General features: G+C 33.8%; 1 protein-coding gene across 1 annotated transcript; it reads right to left on the minus strand.

Moving 5' to 3' along the window:
* Positions 1-770: 770 nt before the first annotated feature.
* Positions 771-2,883, minus strand: LOC131038557 (auxin-responsive protein IAA14). Its single transcript, XM_057971033.2, has 5 exons — positions 2,451-2,883; positions 1,982-2,184; positions 1,462-1,585; positions 1,240-1,301; positions 771-1,107 (listed from the first exon to the last, which is right to left on the minus strand). Exons 1-5 carry the CDS (start codon positions 2,702-2,704, stop codon positions 1,070-1,072), a joined length of 681 nt encoding a protein of 226 aa, XP_057827016.2. The 5' UTR covers positions 2,705-2,883; the 3' UTR covers positions 771-1,069.
* Between the last annotated feature and the right edge of the window lie 17,722 nt (positions 2,884-20,605).

Raw genomic sequence — 20,605 nt, forward strand, 5'->3', positions numbered from 1 at the left:
GTGGTGTGATTTGCATATGGCGCAAGATACTATGTGTTAAATGCATATGATGCCAAGTGTTAGACTTGTATGTAGCCAATTCTTGTGGCCCAAGGATTTGTGGGTGTTATGCACATATATATGGTTCAATAGAAAGTTGCAAAGATAGAGCATGTGTAATAGCACGCAATGCAAAAAAAAATTATAAAACATATGTGAAACATGATGCTTGAAGAGGCTTTAGGCGTGGAGCCTCGTGCACCAAGAAGCTTGAGGAGTTGAGTATATAACTAGTAAAGTCAATGCTTGCATAACTATATGTAAAAGTGGTATCATTTGATGTTCATCTATGTGCAAGGCTAGCTCACGAAAGTGACTACACGAGAGCCATAAAGCAACAAGTGTTATTGACAGTTGACCAAACGAGATTGTGCTGAAATCAAGAACAATAAAATAGAGCTTCTAATATAAATTAAAAATGTAAATAACCTAATTGTTGCTTAACGAGTTCCTAAATGACATCTTTAAACACTATCCCATTTCATTCACAATTTAACAAGGCAAGGCAATAACAATCCAATTATAAATTAATTCACTTTCACATGTTCAGAGTTGAGTTCCACGCCAATTCACTTTTTGTGGGTCCAAATTTAGTTTCATAATATTCCTAAATTATAGGTGACGTAAGTTTAGATCATCAAATTTAACGAAATCCTGCTAGAAACGCACGCATGAATTTAAATGATGAAGCCAAGTGTGAAGTTGATGAAAATTAGGCAGACTACCATACGTAGCGAAAAGTAAGATGTATGAAAATTTGTATACACACTCCAGTACAAAATGTGCAAGGTTCCATTTTGATGGAGGAAAAAAGATAGTTAGCCTCAAACCAGAACCAGAATGATACAATCATAATCGTCTAAGGAAATGAAAGAATACATACATACACATACGCTGATTAAAACAATTACATAGAAAAAAACCCTGAGTCAGGGTTTTTTTTCTCTAATTTGAATTATTGCTCGGCCCATGTTGAGATTGAGATGTATGGTACACAGCAGAAGAAATGTTTATAGCTAATGCTTTGCCCTTACATTTTGGTTTTGCACTTTTCCATGGACCTCGGAGCTGTAACACAAATTTTACAAAACGGGAATAAGATTCATTGGAGCAGTTTATAGGGGAAGACAATTTCCATGAAAACTCCTATGCTTATGTGATGAAAACCCAAATGATAGTAAATGGAAAGGGTGATGTTACCTAAGCCAATAGCTTCTGAGCCTTTCATGATGCGCAGCCTTTTGCAGGAATCTACAAACATTCTGCAGCACACAGGCACTCTACATGAGTATGTGTCTTAGAAAGCAAGAATTAGAATTAGAATTATCAGTAAAGTTTCGGATCACATTTTATCATCTGATATGAAAACAAAAAATCACACAATCAAATTCAGAAACATCTCAAGACAATAAGACTACTTACTTCCAAGGCACGTCTCCCACCAACATCAAATCTCCGTCTTTATCCTCATAAGTGGGCACATATTCTGATCCATTCAACAGATCCATCAGATTGCTCTCGTTTAGTCCATGCGATCCATATTGCCCTGAAACCCATGACCAACCCAAATCTTGTTACATATAATTCCATTTTGTCATATGATAGTGTCAATATAAATTACAGATGATGGTTCCAGGTTTGATTCCTCTAGATTTAATATGATAACTCGTCTAAGTGGAGGGTAACTCATGTGTACAGATATATTATAGTGATGCGTGTTACGACTCTCTTGTTACATTCAATTTGATTTTGAGGCAATAGAAAGTGCAGATGATAGGTCTTAGGTTCAATTCTCCTAAATTAAGGAACGTCTTGTTGGAAGATGAGTAACTCTATAATGATGTGTGTTAGGAGTTCACTTTGTAGATCCCACCAGATATTAACTCTCTCTTATCAAAAAGAAAATCAATCTAAGAGAAACTGGGCATATTTATAAACATACCCATTGTAAAGCAGCTGAACATTTTCTCCAGTGCAGAGGAGAGCTCACGGTAGCTGCCATAGATTTTGAGGTCCACCTTTCTCAGATAGGGAGCTCCATCCATGCTCACTTTCACGTACAGACCTTCTTCCTTGAAATTCGATTTAGCAGTCAAAGTGTTCTTCCTGAAGGATCTGATGGGCGGCCAACCCACTACTTGTGCCCTGCAAAGAAACAGGAAACATCAGGACAGACTGTTAGATCATTCCCTTGCCAAATCTGATTATTTCATTTCTGCAACTAGAAACCTGCATTCCCTGGCTTCATTCTCAAAAACTACTTCACAGATATGATACAAAACAGTAAAAGGGAAATGATCATTCAGTCTTTAGGATGCACCAATACATAAGATATCGGCATACACCATAACTTATGTATTGTTGTATTCTAGAAACTGAAAAGCTAAAAAGAAAGCGAAAAAAGTACTGACTTTGGAGGAGGTGCCATTTCTGCCTGTGGTGCAGGGGAGTTTTCCTCGGATCCAGAGATTTTATCAGGTGGTTGCAAATTGAGTTGTTCATCTTTGAGATTGGGCCATTTGGTGTGATCAGAATCAGAAATGGCTTGAGAGAAAGGCCTCTTGGCAGTCCTTGGAGAGGTGTGAGACTCCACCACCCCTGGCAGGCCCAGAGTGAGTTGTGTCTCCTTGAGCTCATCTCCTCCATCTTTTGCAAAGCTTCCCATTTCTTGAAATCAATATCAATAGGCACCACTTCAACTTCGACTTCCCACAGACTGCACAGAGTATTAATACAATGGGAATCGACCAGCTCTGCCCTGATCTGAGCTTGTACTGGCTTTGGGTGTCTGAAATCAACCCGCAACACCTGTCAGAGATGAGCAAATCGGACGGTAGATATTGAGAAAGGGGACATAGAAATGGGGAAGGAGACAAGGTGCCGGCAGATGCATTCGGAGAGGAAGGCGACATCCACTGCTCTGCCAGCGTTCCCAGGCCCCTCCACATGTCAACATCACTGACACCCTGTCTACTATCACTTTCCTTCTTCAACCATGGAATGGTACTTCATCATCGAGTGTGTAATGTGAAATGGAAATGGATTTTCTTATAGTCTACCTAGTGATGATCTGTTTTGTTGGTGGCTATCTAATTAATTAAAATGTAACTTATTTAAGTAGGCATCTATACATAGTAGGGTTCACAAATTGGGAAACGGCTATGCATGCAGATAAACCGCCCTTTGCATAAAGGAGATGATTAAAATAAATTTAAGTCTGCCCTTTGTATGGATGTGCATTTTACATTGCAGATAAACCGGCTATGCATGCAGATAAACCGCCCTTTGCATAAAGGAGATGTTAAAATAAATTTAAGTCTGCCCTTTGTATGGATGTGCATTTTACATTGCTGCAGAGACGGTGTCTACAGATAGAGTGGTTTGTAATTGGATCTATGTTCTCACCTGCCCTTGGGAGGAATGGGTTACAGAGAGTAGGGCTTGGGTGGGATTGAAATGATGGGGTAGAAAGTTTAGACGGGTGGTAATTTATTATGTAGTTTAATAAAAATGTTTGTTTTAGCAAACTTAAGTGAGTAGAAATGATTTATAGTAATATGAGACTACCATGTAGTTCATGCACGAGGCATCTAATTACTTTGAAAATGAGGATATTTGTATTCAAGGTTGAATGAGCTATTCGAGGAATCAAGGCTTCATGAAATAACAGTTTTTTTAATCAAGATTCAGTATAAAAACACCTTGTTGATTTTGGCATGGCGTGATGGTTAAGTTGTGGTGGTGTTGTTCTTGTCATCTATGTTCAAACCGCAATGGGGTGCTATTGTTGAATGTTTAAATAGGGATGAGGTCCCCTATTTTTGACCTCACCAGTTCATAACTCTGGATGAAAAAAAAAAGGGTATAAAACACCTTGATAGTTGGTAGCTTGCACGAAGCTAGGATGAGCAAAACTACCAACTTCCTAACCAAATTCAACATCGAAAGGAGTTTGAAGATAATCTAAGATTATAATATGAGGTTTCAACTCCCAATGCCTTAAACTTCTTGTCTTGTTAATACCATTTAAATCATTCATTCAGATCGCAAACTTATTGATCAAAATACATTGTTAAGGAGTAGATCTAAAAAAAGACATTAAACCTATTTAAGATTCCGGCATCTTATTTTTGAAAGGTTGCCTGTTGTTCTTGGGATCCATAGACTGTTTTGATCTCTAGATATTATTAAAATCATTTATTCATTCAAAAACTGACATTGAAAAGAACTTGAAAATGTATTTCATATTGTGTCACTTATCTCATTTAAAATACATAAAAATTCCTTCATACTCCATCCAAGTGTCACCGTCAAACTTGTCAAACATCACTGACACTTTGCTAACATTCACGAATTTGCATTTTTAGCGGGTCCGGGTGTCCGTGTGACCCACCGCCAGACGAAAACGCGGTTGGGGGCTGGAAGGTTGCCGGAAATGAGGAAGCGGTCCCATGCATGTGAGGATGTTGGCGTTATGTGCAACATGTGATACATAAACATAATCATGGTATGCACCTAACCCATGTGCATGCCAATTTCATATGTTCATCACTTCCTCGCGGTCGGTTCCCTGTCGGAAGTCCAAGCGCTTAAAGTTTTACATGCACATGGATGTCCATGATTCTCTCATCCACCTGCCTCCCTAATTATTATCATCATCTTGATTTTATAACGGAATATATGCCTCCATCCTAGCAAGGAACATTTTTCACTAAACAAATAATTTTATTTCTGAACTATAGCATGCTTACGTAACTATAATCATAGGCAGATTACTCTATTTTCAAGACTGGTACGCTGAAAATATATGTATGTACAATGACACGCAAAGCTTACGTCATAGAATCTGATGGTGAGACATTATTACTTAGGGTAGGCCCTTCAATTTTATTTGTAATGCTTCATTCTCTTCATGGGGTAGGTCCGGCAGTAACTTCACCTAGCAGCTGGAAAGCAAAAATGTTGGACTCGAGTGTGAAACTGGTCGGTAGGAGAGGACAACACCTTTATTTTGCAATAAGAAAAGATGTGGTGAAGAGAATGACACTACATCATGGAATGTTCGATCTATAATTATATTCAGATCAATTACGTAGATCTTTTGAGAGAAGAAAATCCAACCATTCTATTTGAAGAAGTCAGGTTGGACAAAGATGTCAACGTTTCAATCAAGATCTAATGTGGCAACTCCACCCCAATCCCCCCTACAAACCTTATAAAGCTTTGGTGCCCTTGTCTCTTGAGGCTAGGCTTGCATACTACTCTTTTGTTGTTGCTCTCAATCTCATAGGTTGTTTTGGTCTTGCATAGGTTATTAATATCTTTTATTTTGTTTCATTTTTTATGGAAGACGTGAGGAACTTTGTTGTTGTTTGACTAACTAAAAGCACTCCTTTTATGGAGTTGGAGGTAGAGTAATTTGCTAAGAAAAACCATTGACATTGTAATCTCACTACATCATGGAGTGCTCAACCTATGATGACATTTGTATCAACTACAAAGAGGTGAAAATCTAAACACCTTATATGAGGAGGTAGGGTTGGGCAAAGCTACAAACTTTTTGAACAGATCCATTGTAGAGGAAGAGTTTACAAACCTTATTAAAGCTTTCATGCCCTTGTGTCTTGGGGCTAGGTTCATGTGTTACTCTTTAATTACTACTTTGGGGCCTATAAGTTGCTTTGCTCCCATGGATGTTATTAGAATCTTTCATTTCATTTCATTCCTAGTCGCAAAAATGATCAATGTTTAGTGAGGAATTTTATTGGTGTCTAAGTAACTAGAAGCACCCCTTTTGGAGTTGAAAGTTAATAGGTAGAGTAGTATACTAAGACCAACTATCAACATTATAATGTCAACCTATGGATTGAGAATTATGAGAATTTCAAGAACCACGAAAGTCATATTTACAATCATGATACATATATTCTTGAAACAAAAACTAACTTATAACAAAAAGAGATCATAGTAATCAATTTTTTAATAATGTTTGAATTTAAAATATTAATAAATTAGAAATGTGTACTTTAAATTTATTTTTGTGTAAGAAATAATGTTTGAATTTAAAATATTAATAAATTAGAAATATTAACTTTAAATTTATTTTTGTCTGTTGTAAGATTTTTTTCCAGAAATAAATAAAATTGCTTGGTCTCAATTTCCCGTTAGGGCAGCGTAAAATGTGAGGAACAAATGAGCAGCTTACATGTGAAGATAGCAAAATACATGTTATGGCTATCACATTATTTCGATTTGTATTCCATGTGATAGCATTATACCAATACATGTCATTTTTTTAATGTGTTTGTATAGTGTTGTCTCATAGAAAGTACCTTGCTAAATTAATTAACAAGATTATATGTTGAGATTTCATATAAAAGAATATATTTAGTTTTTATAAAAAATTTAAAAGATTCAATAAAATATGATTTAGGTCTTTTATCGAGCAAAAATAAAAATAAAAATTCAAAGATCTTGAGAGATTATTTAAAGTGTATTTATTTTATTGATATATTTTTTATTATTAAATTATGTCCATGGCAAGATATTTATGTATCTATTGGGTGAATTGTTTTTTCTAGGTGACAAATCAGATTTAAGAATTTTAAAGAAGTCTATAGTTCATATTTATTTTATATTTTATATAATTATAAAAATATCATTTTTCTTTACTCTTATTGGATCATATTGAAATAGTAGGTAGAAAATTCAATTCTTGAAACAAAAAAATTCTCATTTTTGTACATTTAATAAATGATATGTCATTTCTCATGTTGTGTTTGTACATTTAATGATTGATGTGTGTCATTGATTTTGACTTTATTATATATTTTATTATAATCCGTTGTCTAGCAGTTTTACAATTACCGGAATGGCTAAAAAGCAATTTTACGATTACCGAAATGGCTAAAAATTCCTTTTACTTGTTGGAGTACAATAAACATTGAGAGGGAGGGGCAGGAGGGTGAATCAGTGTTTATATTCAATTTCTTATTTTAAACTGCTCTTTGAAGCTTGACTACTATGAAGCAATAAAATGTAAGGACCCGTTTGTCCTAACCCTAGTTAAACCAGACTTAAACTCACTATTTTAATTAAAAATTAAATTAACCATTTTTGCGCATGCAAAAGCAATGATTATCAACATGCAAGTAATAGATAAGTAATTGAACAACCATGCAACTCATAAATAACATGTAGAAATTAAATGTGCATGCGAAAAATAACAAACTAAAATTACACATGAGGGCCGAATAGAATGCAAACCATAATTAGTTAAGATGTCGAGTTATGTATGTGCATGTGTAGCGTAAATCGTATGCATGAAATTATTACAAATTAAATTAACATGCAAAAACCCATAATTAAATAATCTACTAGATAATTAAATATGACCATGCATGCATGCGTAAATGAAAACTAATCTAAGAAAGTAAATCATGCATGTCAGTGGGTTAGTATGTTAGTAGCCTTTTCTTCTTCTTTTCTTTTGTTAGTTACATTGCATGGCGACTTCCTATCGCTTTACATCAGGTTACCTTATAGGTCCTTTTTCATAAATTCTACATGCAACCATTCTGGTCTTTACAATGAAATAAAATATACATCTTTAATTATTACATAAAATTTTATCTGGAATCTCTGACTTTCTCTGTCTCTGGATGTGTCGCCTCCGTTTGACCTGGATAACCTCCTCTCGCAAACCGGATGACAGACATACCCGGGCGTTTTATCCGCCCAACCAAATGAAGCATAAGCTTCCCGGTGCTCTTGATAAGCTCTCGTCCCTCACGACGAAGTATCCTAGCAAGCCGGTACCAACTAGTAGTAAAGGAATCCTGTGCAATCATGTAGAACTAACAACCCATCCTGGTTGAACTAACTGCATGTGTTATGGCAGGGAGATAAATAAATAAATAAATATGATGGCCATCATTACCCTATTGGGGAGGTGAATAAAATCACCCTTCCCTGGTTAGCCCATAACAAGCACTCTCGTTCCATAAATATCCCTCATAGACAGAAAAATAATTAACCCTCCGCGGATTAATGTCAGATAATTTTATATATATATTAAATATTTATTGCTTTTATTCTTTTCTTAAAATTCTTAAATCAATCTTGAAGTTAGAATTTACCACTATCAAGACTTTCCAAACACAACAACATTTTTGGAAAGTTATTTTATTTTCAATTATCAAATTTTTTCCATATTTTGTTAGTACTTTCATAAGCAGTTAACATAATGCATATTCTATGATAAAAATAGCAACAAATAATAAAAAAGAAATCAAGATTCACATACCTAATGGAATAAATCTACAAAGGAATGCAATGATTAAAGAGGATACAGGTGGGAATACTTAGCCTGACATTTAAGTCGACTAAGAAAATACTCTAGAAATCAAAGAAAAAAACGCTTAGTGAGAAATAAACTCAAATCAGTGTTTGGAATGTGTTATGGAGATTTCCAAAATTCTAAGTTAGGCAAGTGTGGAAGCATAGAAACTGAATTATGATCTAAGGCGGTCAACTTTCAGTGATGAGCACATATCATATTCAGTCATGATACAGTCGTAATGTTTCAGTTGTTTCTTAAAAACCCAGATCCCAATTTCTTTGAAATTTTCAGAGAACTTAGAAATCTTTAAAACACAAAAACCCAGTAAATTTCTTAAAAACCTAGTTTCTATTTTTCAATATACGTGGAGTAGAAGGTGTTGACAACACAACTGACACATCAAACAAACTAGCATTAAATCCACAATATCCAATTACTCTCAGCAACAAAACAATACCAGTCAATCGATTTCATAGATAGAAGTCTTGTGGTAAAGAAGAGATTAAAAACCTACCTTGAACAAATTTATTTCCCATACTAAAATTTTTAATCAGAAATTTTAACAAGAAGAACAAATTTTAAAGGAAAAGATCAAATTAAGACTCAAATAAAATATGTAAAATAAATGAACCTGGCTGTGAGAAAGAAGAATCTCATGTGTTTCCCCAATTTCAAACAATCTCTTCGATCTACCTTGTCAACTTCATAGAAATCACACGAATCAAGAAGCTCAAAAGGAATTGGAATGAATCAAATAAGAGATTTATCCCTATATTTATAAATATTAAATTCTCTAAAAATAAAATTTAACTGATTGCATGATTAAGTTCTAAAAATAAAACCAAAATTTGAATTATAAAATGCATGATTAGAACTCACAAAATAATTCTTAAATTAAATCACAAATTTGTTAGCATGATTTTAAAGATTTAGTTTTAAAGAAAATAATCTACTAATTTAATTATTTAGTTTTCATCATGCTTTGCATGTCATCTATATTTTTAGCATATTATTTTCCCTAAATTTAGTATCTTACTATTTACTCATGCATTGTATCTTGCATGTCGAAAATATAATTTATAATCTTGATTATACATATATATTTAAATTATTTTATTAATTAATATTTTAATAAATTCGTTGAATTAATCCTTTTTTTAAAAAAATTAGTCCTCTAATTATTTACAAGATGTTATCTCTTTAAATAGCTTTTATTTATTTTATAATTTAATTATCAAATAACTTATATTTTTTAATTACTCACTTTTAAATAATTATATTATAATTAATTTCTAGCTTGATTGTAATATTAAATACTTACATATTTAATAATTTATCCTTATTATTATTTTATTTTTATTTTAATTATTTTATTTTATCATTTTATATTAAACTCCCTAATTTAATTTACTAATTGCTTATCTAATTGGGTACTTTGCACAAGGTTCCAATACTTAGGTTGCTACTGGCGAGCTAGAAAAACCCCTCCTCGGTCATATGTCTGCCTTCGACGATTAACCTGCAACTTACTCCAACTCAACAAAAGGTCGTCAGATCACGATAATAAAATGCATTATTCATATTATCAGGTTTAAAATATAATTAAAGCATTAATATCATTAATGATCATAATTGAAAATAATAATTCATCATCATTAAATAACGATATTATAAAATAACTGACCACCATTAATGTCATTAAACCACAAAATACCATCTAACATCATTAAAAAGCTAATCAAATAATTACGTGCAAAATGTAAACAGTATAAGTATCTGGCATAGTAAAGTAAATCTAACTAGGGTCTAAGTCAGGGCGTGACATAATTGATAACAAAATAAGTGCAGCATACGTAAGAAGATGACACAAAATATGTCCTGAGTGGAAACCTTCCTGGAGAATAAAACCACTCGAAATTGCCTTGCTGGCTTATAATGAAAATTCCTTTTACAATGCCTCACTGACTATTTATTTGTCTCACTAACAATGCTATCTCACTAATAGACTTTTCAATGCCTCACTGGCTTATCAATGTCTCGCTAGCTTAACAATGCTTTTCAACAAATTTGACTGAAATTGCATATAGATTTTATCTCTGTTTCACTTCTTTTACATTTTGTAGTCTCACAACATAGAGATTTAGAAACAACAATTCACTAATCCGCATGCAATACATTATTGTGTAAAAAAGATACACAGTCCTGTCATATAGAGAGATTTGTTGCTCACTTATATAATAGAATTGTGTACATGAAGAGTACATCAGCAGTAATGTATTACTGTGAATCTTATTAAAGAATTTTTTTACACATAATCACTCAAATGTATCTCAATGAACTAAACAAGATGTTACAAAATATAGTATGCCTTTGAAATCAACAAGGAGCACTCAAAAGATGCCTTCTTTTCACTTCTCAGAACTGCAAATCTTCTTTAAAAAAAAATCTCTACACTTTTATTGTAAAAAAAAACATATCTTTCCAAAAGAAAAATTGTCTTTTTTATTAATCATATCTTGAATGATACTTAGAATAAGTCTGTCAACTACAAGCTATGAAGAGTAACTGCCCAATAATACATAGGTTGAGCAAACTGATCACAAATACTCATGATGCAAGACGTGGCAAACCTTTGGTTAGGGTTAGAAACTCGAGTTCAAAAGCAAACCCTTAACTCACAGAGACAGCAAAAATAACAACATTTTTAAAGATATTCAAACACAATGAAGAACTCAATCCAACACCAAACCCAAGTTTTTATCATAGAAAACAACTCGGTTTCACACTGGAATAAACATCTCAAAAAAAAACTCTTAACTAGGGTTTTAATCAAAACACAATTTGTAAACACATAAACCCTCTACAAACCAAGCATTTACCCTTAACAATGATATGGGTTTGACTAAATGAGGTTGAACAAACCCTTGAAAATTTGACAACCCAAAATAAAGAGGTTAACTAAAGTGTAAGACAGTCTAAACTTAATGCATACAAATGAATGCACTTAACAGAGATAATGAACTTTTGCAGATCTAACAAACAAAAGAGATTAAGGAAGAAAAACACCTCGAAATGCATTCTTGAACATTTCCTTCAAACCACCAATGCCCGATCAATCTGCTTTCTTTCAAATCGACAATGCCAGGCCAAACTAACATTTGAAAACCATCTTTCAAATGAATCTGTGCTATCTCACATTGCTTCAACATGTAGAAATTGTGCCCTAACTTTGCGGGCTAGCACAAATGAACCACAAACAAGATGAAATGAGATGCCTTTTGTCTATTCAACACATGACATGTTGAAAGTTGCTCTCCCAAAGTATTTTGATGGGAACATAAAAATAATTTTGCTCACAACAAATGCCCCTGTGACCTAGTCACTTCAACGTGACTCTATGGTGCAAACAAGGTAGGGAAATCCAATGAAGGACAACCCCGCCTTGCAGCCTATAACATAATCAACATGAAAGATATCAGTAACCAGTTCACACAACACAAAATACCATGCTAGATACCGGTAACCAGTTCACACAACACAAGATATAACCGAGAAATCAGAAAGAGAAATCCTTATAACAGTTAATGAATTACATATGCCCTCAGGCTTTATACACGTTGGACCGCAGCCGAGGGTTACAAAACAAGTCTTACAACTCAAATCTATGATCCACAGATCATCTACTCAGTAATTCGGCCTTCAGTAATAGTCTTCATTGTTCTGCACTGATCCAGACCTCAGTCCCTCTGGACCTCAGCCCCTTCGGACTTTAGTCCTCCCGAACGAGGATCTCTCAGGAAACTACATCTGCTCTGAATCTCTTCTTCCTCTGATCTTTATCCTACAAAATGAATCTGTAAACTTCCTCTTTATACCATCCGCAAACAACAACTCGATCACGTTGACCAAAGATCAACCGGTTCATGATGAAATGTGAAAACAGTAGTATGTCAGCCCAATCACCAAGATCATCTCCAAAATGCTTAGAACTTTGCACTGACCTGCAAGAACATCAGTCAAGCCCAAAACAACATCTCCCAATGATCCACAAGTCACGTAAACCATCAACAACCCAATTTAGCTTCACTTTACTCACTGCAAGACTAACCAGTAAGAACACACCAATACTGAAACAATACCGGAATCGATATCTCACTAGAATCAAATCCAAATGCCATGAATCTCGAATATGATTAAGACAAAGATCTCAAGGTGATAAATCCAAATCCACAACTCAGAATCCAAAAAAATGAAGAAATGAAACGATCTCCAAGCAACTCCACTACTAACTGCTCCAACTGGTTGAACTACTTCGGTGCTCCTGCATCAACCGGATGAACTACCCGGGTGCTCTTGCATCACTTAATAATATAGTAACACATTTGCATCTTGTGTATCTTAATGCCTTTTAAAAAAAAAAATTATTGCACACTTTGATATCACCTTTAGGATCATTCTATTATGCCAAGGTCTAATGCACAACATGCTAATTTTGAAACAAAGTAACATATGTAAGAGGAGCCCATAATGCAAGGTTGTAAATCATTCATTGTATTTTGACATTAATGCCAAATCAAAAGGCTAGTAGGGGCAACAAACTCCCCCTTTTCCATTGATGTGAAAAATAAACAAAAAATGGAATGTTGTACCTATACCAAAGACTTGATACAAAAGACATATGATCTACCCTGTGAAAAACCATACAATCTATCAACTCAGAACAGTCATAAAGAAAATAATGAAATAGGAGCACTGAAAATACTCTTTTCACAATTCACTGCTCCACCAATAGAATAGAAAATTCATGTCACTAAGCTCACAATATCACAACTAGCATCAAATAAGCATTATTGCTAAACATCAACTGTCATCTCAACAAATACATCAAAATTGTTCAAACACTAATCAACCCAAAAATTGTGATCATCCAAAGAACTGAGAAACTGAGGTAATGCAAGGCACAAGGCACAAAGATGGAAATCATTGGAAGTATTGGAGATGCAACACCGAAATCACTGCAAATACTCCCCCTTTTTTTTTACTATAATGCCAAAGGATGAACCATTCTTGACAGGAGCCAAAGAAAGAGGGGCAATAAAGTATAATGCATGGTACATGCAAGTACATCATACCAGAACGCATTATGCAAAACACTGTGTAATACTCTGATGATCAAACATAAGTACCAGGGCCCTAACTACATGTAGAGTAAGTTACTAAATATAACTGAGAGAGAAAACACCAAGTTTGTCTCTCAAAGATTCAAAAGCAGTTTTTGGTAATGACTTAGTAAAAATATCAGCCATCTAATTGTTTGAAGTCACATAGTCCAAAACCACATCATTTGCCAACACTTTTTCACGAAGAAAATGATAGCTGATATCAATATGCTTAGTACGAGAGTGTTGAATAGGATTTTTTGAAATATCGATAGCACTTGTGTTATCATAGAGTATATGCACTAGTTTAGGAACATCCACTTTAATGTCTTGCAAAGTTTGAATCATCAATAACACCTGTGTACAACAAGTGGCAGTTGCAATATATTCTGCTTCAGCCGTGGATAGGGACACATAATTTTGTTTTTTATTGTGCCAAGCCACCAATTTGTCCCCTAAGAAAAATACACCACTAAATGTGCTTTACCGGTCATCTAAGCAGTCTGCCCAATCATCATCAGTATAGGCAGTCAAAGTAAAGTCACTATGTCCAGGATACCCTAGGCCAAAGTCAATAGTGCCAGAGTAGTATTTCAAAATTATCTTGACAGTATTTAAATGAGATTTCTTAGGAGAAGACTAAAACCTTGATACTAAGCATCCAAACTGCAATATATTAGGTCTAGTAGTAGTCAAGTACAACAAACTACCTATCATGGATATATACATTGTATGATCAACATTAGGTTGATCAACTTCTTGTTTAATTTTACAACTGTCTCCATGGGAGTGCCAACAGGTTTATATCCTGCATTTGGAATCTGTTTAACATTTCTTTTGCATTTTTTGTTTGAGATAAAAAGATTCCTTTTTCAAACTGACTGACTTGCAAGCCCAAAAAGAATGAAAGTTCCCCTAACATTGACATTTCAAATTTTGATGCCATAATTTTATGAAACTCGGAACACATTTCAAAATCATTATTGCCAAAAATGATATCATCAACATAGACTACAACTACAAGTATTTTGTCACCTTTTATTTTGTAGTATAGATTGTTGTCAACACAATCTTTAGTAAAGTCTTTTTCTCATAGATGTGAGTCTAATTTGGAGTACCAGGCTCTTGGGGATTATTTCAAACTATATAGAGCCTTTCGTAACCTATAAACATGACTTTTTTTATTTACACATGCAAATCCTTCAGGCTGTTCTATGTAAACTTCCTCCTCAAGATCACCATTCAGAAAAGCAATTTCTACATCCATCTGGAAAACTTTAAAGTTTTTATACACAAAAAATGCTAGAAATATTCTAATGGCTTCAAGTCGTGCCACTGGTGCAAAGGTTTCATCATAATCCATTCCTTCAATCTGAGAATAACCTTTGCATATAAGCCTAGCTTTATTTATGACAACCTTTCCCTTATCATCAAGTTTATTTCCAATAACCCACTTGGCTCCAATTATATTTTTATCGGAAGGCCTAAGAACAAGCTCCCAGGTCTTGTTCTTTTCAATTTGATCAAGTTCCTCATGCATGGCCTTGATCCAAAAAGCATCTTTACTAGCTTTTGCATAAGTCTTGGGCTCAAGCTAAGACAGTAAACATAAATAGACCTGATTATTAGCATTTGCAGCTTTTCTTCTAGAGTTAGAATTCCAGTGGTTTTGTCACCAATTATCTTTTCTTGGGGATGATTCTTTTGTAGTAGCTTTATTGATATGATTGGTGTAGATGTCATAGGTTCATTTGACACATTTTGTTCAATTTCCTCATTAGATTTTGGGTCATCTCTTTGTTGTTGTTCATTTTCAACTTTCTACTCATATATAGGTGTTGCAATAGTATGGTTATCATCAAGTTTCCTTTCATTAGTATTGAGAACCTCATCAACTTTAACATTAGAGCTTTCAATTACTCCTCTTAGCCTTTTTTTATAACATTTGTAGGCTTTACAATGAGTGGAATAACCTAAGAAGATTCCCTCATCACGACATGATTCAAAACTGCTAATATTGTCATTGTCTCTCTTAATATAGCATTTACTACCAAAGATTTTTAAATAACCAACATTAGCTGACCTACCATACCAGAGTTCATAAGGAGTATATTTTGTGTTCACTCTCAATTGTACTCTATTTAAAATATAGACAACAGTATGAACTGCCTCCTTCCAGTAGGTATTTGATAGACTTGCATCTTGTAACATTGTTCTTGCCATTTCTTTTACAGTTCTATTTTTTCGTTCAACAACACCATTTTGTTGTGGTGTTCTTGAGGTTGAATATTGTCTCTTAATGACATGTTCTTCACAACAGTCAATGAATTCATATAAAGTATATTCTCCATCTTTGTCAGATCTTAGACACTTAATTGTTAAATCAAATTCATTTTCTACCATCTTTCTGAACACTTTAAACCTATTGAATTTTTTTTGCTTTATGTTTCAGAAAGATCACCCATGTCATCCTTGTGTAGTCATCAATAAAAAGCATAAAATATTTCTCATTTCTTAGGGATTTGTCCTTGTAGGACCACACAGATCAATGTGAAATAGCTGCAATGGTTTAGTAGATGAATTCTCTTTAGGTTTAAAGCTAATTCTTGTTTTCTTTCCTTCTTGGCACTCTTTGCATATGATGTTATCTGGTTTTGAAAGGATTGACAAATTTCTGACATTTTGATTTCTACTGATTTTGACCAAATTATCATAGTTAATGTGCCCTAACCTTCTATGCCAAAGGCTGACTTCATCAACTTGACTCATGAAACACACACTAGGTTCTTTACTGCTGGAATTTTCATGAAGATTATAAATATTTCCACTAGTTTCTAACCCTGTTGCTATAGTTTTTCCTGATTTCTTTTTAATCTCACATCCAAGTGCAGTGAAGGTAACATGAAAGTCATTATCACAGATTTGACTCACACTAAGTAAGCCATGAGTTAAACCTTCTAGATAATACACATCATGCACTTTTGTATCATTATCAAGCAAAATAGTGTCTTTGCCTACAATTTGGATACAATGATCATTTCCAAATCTTACAGATCCCCCATAGTGGGTTTCATAATCAATAAATTTTCTTTTATCACCTGTCATGTGGTGTGAACAACCACTCTCCACAACCCAAAGATTCTTTCCGACAAAATGCAAGGTTGTTTGAATAACTAAGGCTTTTGCCTTTTTCTTAGGTTTCCAAACCAACTTGAACTTGTCATGTTGATTGGATTTACTCATTTTCTTCATAAAATTTGATTTATAGAAAGCAGATATGTGTCCTATATTTTTACAATGATAACATCTCAGATTACTTAGGAATTTGTACATATTTCCATTTACAAAACTAGACTTTCTCCTAGACATAACTTCGCATTAATTTGCTTTATGTCCAAATTGATGGCAATTGAAATAACAACCAAAGAAATGAAAGTCATATCTGTTAAGGAATCTGATCAGAGATAGAGAAGATAACAGTCTTATGGTATTTAGCAAGGATAGACTTTAAGTGAGATTATTGCTATGAATATGGTTTCCTTCAATTTGTATCCAAATAAAACTCTGTGATATCAATCTTCTATTGCAATGTCGACAGATTTATGGGTCAAGAGATTGCCATGGTTATTGATCACTATATCAGAAAGTGTCGATGTTCTTTGCATATCTATAAGTAGATGAAGAGCCATGTCCACATAGGGGCATGAATTCTATGTGGCTTTATGCCACGTAGAGTCATGACCCTACGAGGACATGACCCTCCGTCTCACATCCATTGCATTAGTTAACAACAATGGTGTTCGACTATCTTAACTAATGCAACCCAATAGTTATCAGGATTATATAGACCATTTCATTTAATATATGATTTAATAAATATGCATATATATATATATATATATATATATATATATATATATATATATATATATATATATATATATATATATATATATATATATATATATATGTATATGTATATATATATGTATATATGTATATGTATATATATATATATATGTATATATATATATACATATATATATACATATACATATATACATATATATATATATATATATATATATCTATATGTATATGTATATGTATATGTATATGTATACATATACATATACATATACATATACATATACATATATACACATATATACATATATACACATATATACATATATACACATATATATACATATATACATATGTGTGTGTGTGTTACTATTTACTAAGTTGTCATTAGTTTTATGTACAAAGTCATCCTATATACTCTAGTCGGTTAATACTACCGAAATACTTAGTCGGTAAGCACTAAAGCAGTCGATTATAGAAGGAAAGAAGTCACAGAGTTTAGTATACATTGAGTTGTCTACCGAGTAACGTTCTATGTCTACTGAGCAGCAAAGATGGTATACCGAGTTAATATGAACCAAGTGAAACGTGTTACCAAATTCATTGAACCCGGACACATATGTGGAAATGTGTTACAAGGTCAAGCAATAGGGAACCATTATCATATAGGAAATTGCACCTTAATATTTTGTATGATTTTGAGGACATCTATCCAATGAAATAATTTGTATGGTTATTCATTCGATGAATCATGTTTGTAAGATCGAAGCATGAATAGATCACCGTCATAAGAGATCTATTTATACAACATGAAATGAGGATGAAAATGTATGAAGCAAGACATGTGCGATAGATAAGCTGAAAGGCAAAATCATGCGAAAGCATAATGTGTTGTGACTGTTACGACTGACAGAGATATTCAGAGGTCATCGAGAAAGATTTCAGAGAATAGTTAAGGAATAGAGTAAACAGAAGGGTTTACCGAGTTGATTTATCAATTACCGAGGTATGCTATGAGCAAGGTAATTTCATATTGAGCACATAGAATCTGCTATAACATTTCATATGTGAATTTGCAAATATTTTGTAAAGATTTTGATTGTATTATTTTGAGTTGTAAGAGAAACCTTTAACAAGGTAAAAGACTCTAACAAAGTCTATAAATTGTAAAGCCTTTAACTAGGTACAACATTTAGTATAAGTGTTGTAAAATCCTTTAGCAAAGTAGATCTAAAGATCTTGATACTCCTAACAGGGTAAGCTATTAGAAATAGCTAAACATGTAGCTCTAACCAAGCAACCCTTATTTATTGCAGTAATGAAGTTGTGGGTGCCATCCCCACCGCAGTTTTTCTCTCTAACAAAGAGTTTCTGTGTAACCAAAATATATGTGTTATGGAGTGAAACATGTATGAATGTTATTTATATGTTTTAGCTTTATATTATGTTTCAGCAATATTCAGTTTATGTTTAATAGTAAAGTTATTATTGAAGAAAAGTTTTGAAGTATTGATTCACCCCTCCCCTCTCAGTACATTAGCTTTCCATATTGGACCTAACAATTGGTATCAGAGCTTCAATCTTGGAAAAGGGTTTAACTGCCTAAAGAGAAAGATCTTATCAATGGAAGGCTACAAACAATCTCGAAGAATTGTGAGTCTTCAAAATGAATTGGATCATGCTAATCAAGTGATTGCAGACATGCAGAAACAAATGCAAAGATCACTGAAAGTTAGAAGAATGTTGTCTGATGATTTTCAGGACTCACAAGAGCTGGTGGAACAAATTGAGACATCATCTGAGAACAGTATATCTGAAGAGACTGAAGAAATGATTGGAGTATTGAAAGAAAAGAACAAAGCACTGACTGATCAACTAAAAGCAATGAAAAGAGAACATGAGCATTTTAGCACATAGATGACTGAAAATCTTGATGCATTGAGGGTAGCCAAGGATAACATAAGAGATACAGAAAGAGAAAAACAACAGCTTGAAGCATTAGGGTCTAAAAAGAATGATGAAATCACAAGGATGACTGGAATTCAACAAAATCTATCTGATCAATTGGGTTATGCACATCATCAAGCAAATCTGAAAGAAAATGAGAATCAAGCATTGAAACTTGAAATATCAAGATTGACCGATGAACTTGAAACAGAGAAGAAATCCAAAGAAACATTGAAGAAAAGTTATGAAGCATCAAAGATGTTGGATGAGCAACTGAATATAAGAAGACCCAACAAAGATGCAGGACTCGGTTTCAAAGGAAAAGACTCTACTGAGAAAGGAATCCACATCACCGAGAGAGGATAATCATCAAAACAAGCTAGAAACAAGAAGAACATCAAAGGAAAGAAGCCTATTTGCAACTACTGTGGAAAACAAGGACATACTGCCAACATGTGCCAAATCAGAAAAGGCAAGCAACCAAATGTCACTAGGTCTAATGGTTATTGTTACAATTTTAATAAGTATGGTCACACATCTAATCAATGTAGGACTAAGTCTGTTAGAAATTATTAGAAGGCAAAATTCAAGGGGTTTTGCAAAAATTGCAATAGATATGGTCACAGTACCGAGAAGTATTGGTTTAAGCAGAAAAACTATATGTGGTCTTCACACCGAGCAAATGCTAGAAGTTACCGAACTCACATAGATATCAACCGACAGTATACTGCAGTACCATGGGATTACAATACAAGGATATGGTGTGAATACTGTGGAAGATATGGACATATAAGTGCCAACTGCTTTATAAGGTTTGGAATGAACAACCGAAGATCATGGAGAAATCCTGGTATGGCATGTTTTCATTGTCACAAAGTTGGACACTTGGCCAAAGATTGTAGAGATCAACCCAGAGGAGATACTGAGGAAATAAGAAGCAAATTACAGATGATTTGGAAAAAGAAGGAAATTGTGTCAACTAATGAAGAAAGCACCTTACCTACCGAGTTAGGTGCATCTATTTCAAATTAATCGGTAAAGGTATGAAGGGACTACATTCTCTCAAGGTTATATCTTAACAGTTCCTATTTTATCATGTACTTAATTCCAAAGTCTGCATAGCTAAGATGCAATAGCAAGTTTGAAATTTTATCTCGTCTTTTGGAGTACCAGAGAAGTCGGTAAATGCAGGAAGCTTGTCTAGTCGGTAAAAGCATAAAAAGGAAGGTAATCGGTTTAAAGGAACTGAGTG

Source organism: Cryptomeria japonica, chromosome 10 (assembly GCF_030272615.1).
Source record: "Cryptomeria japonica chromosome 10, Sugi_1.0, whole genome shotgun sequence".
NCBI classification, from domain to species: domain Eukaryota; kingdom Viridiplantae; phylum Streptophyta; class Pinopsida; order Cupressales; family Cupressaceae; genus Cryptomeria; species Cryptomeria japonica.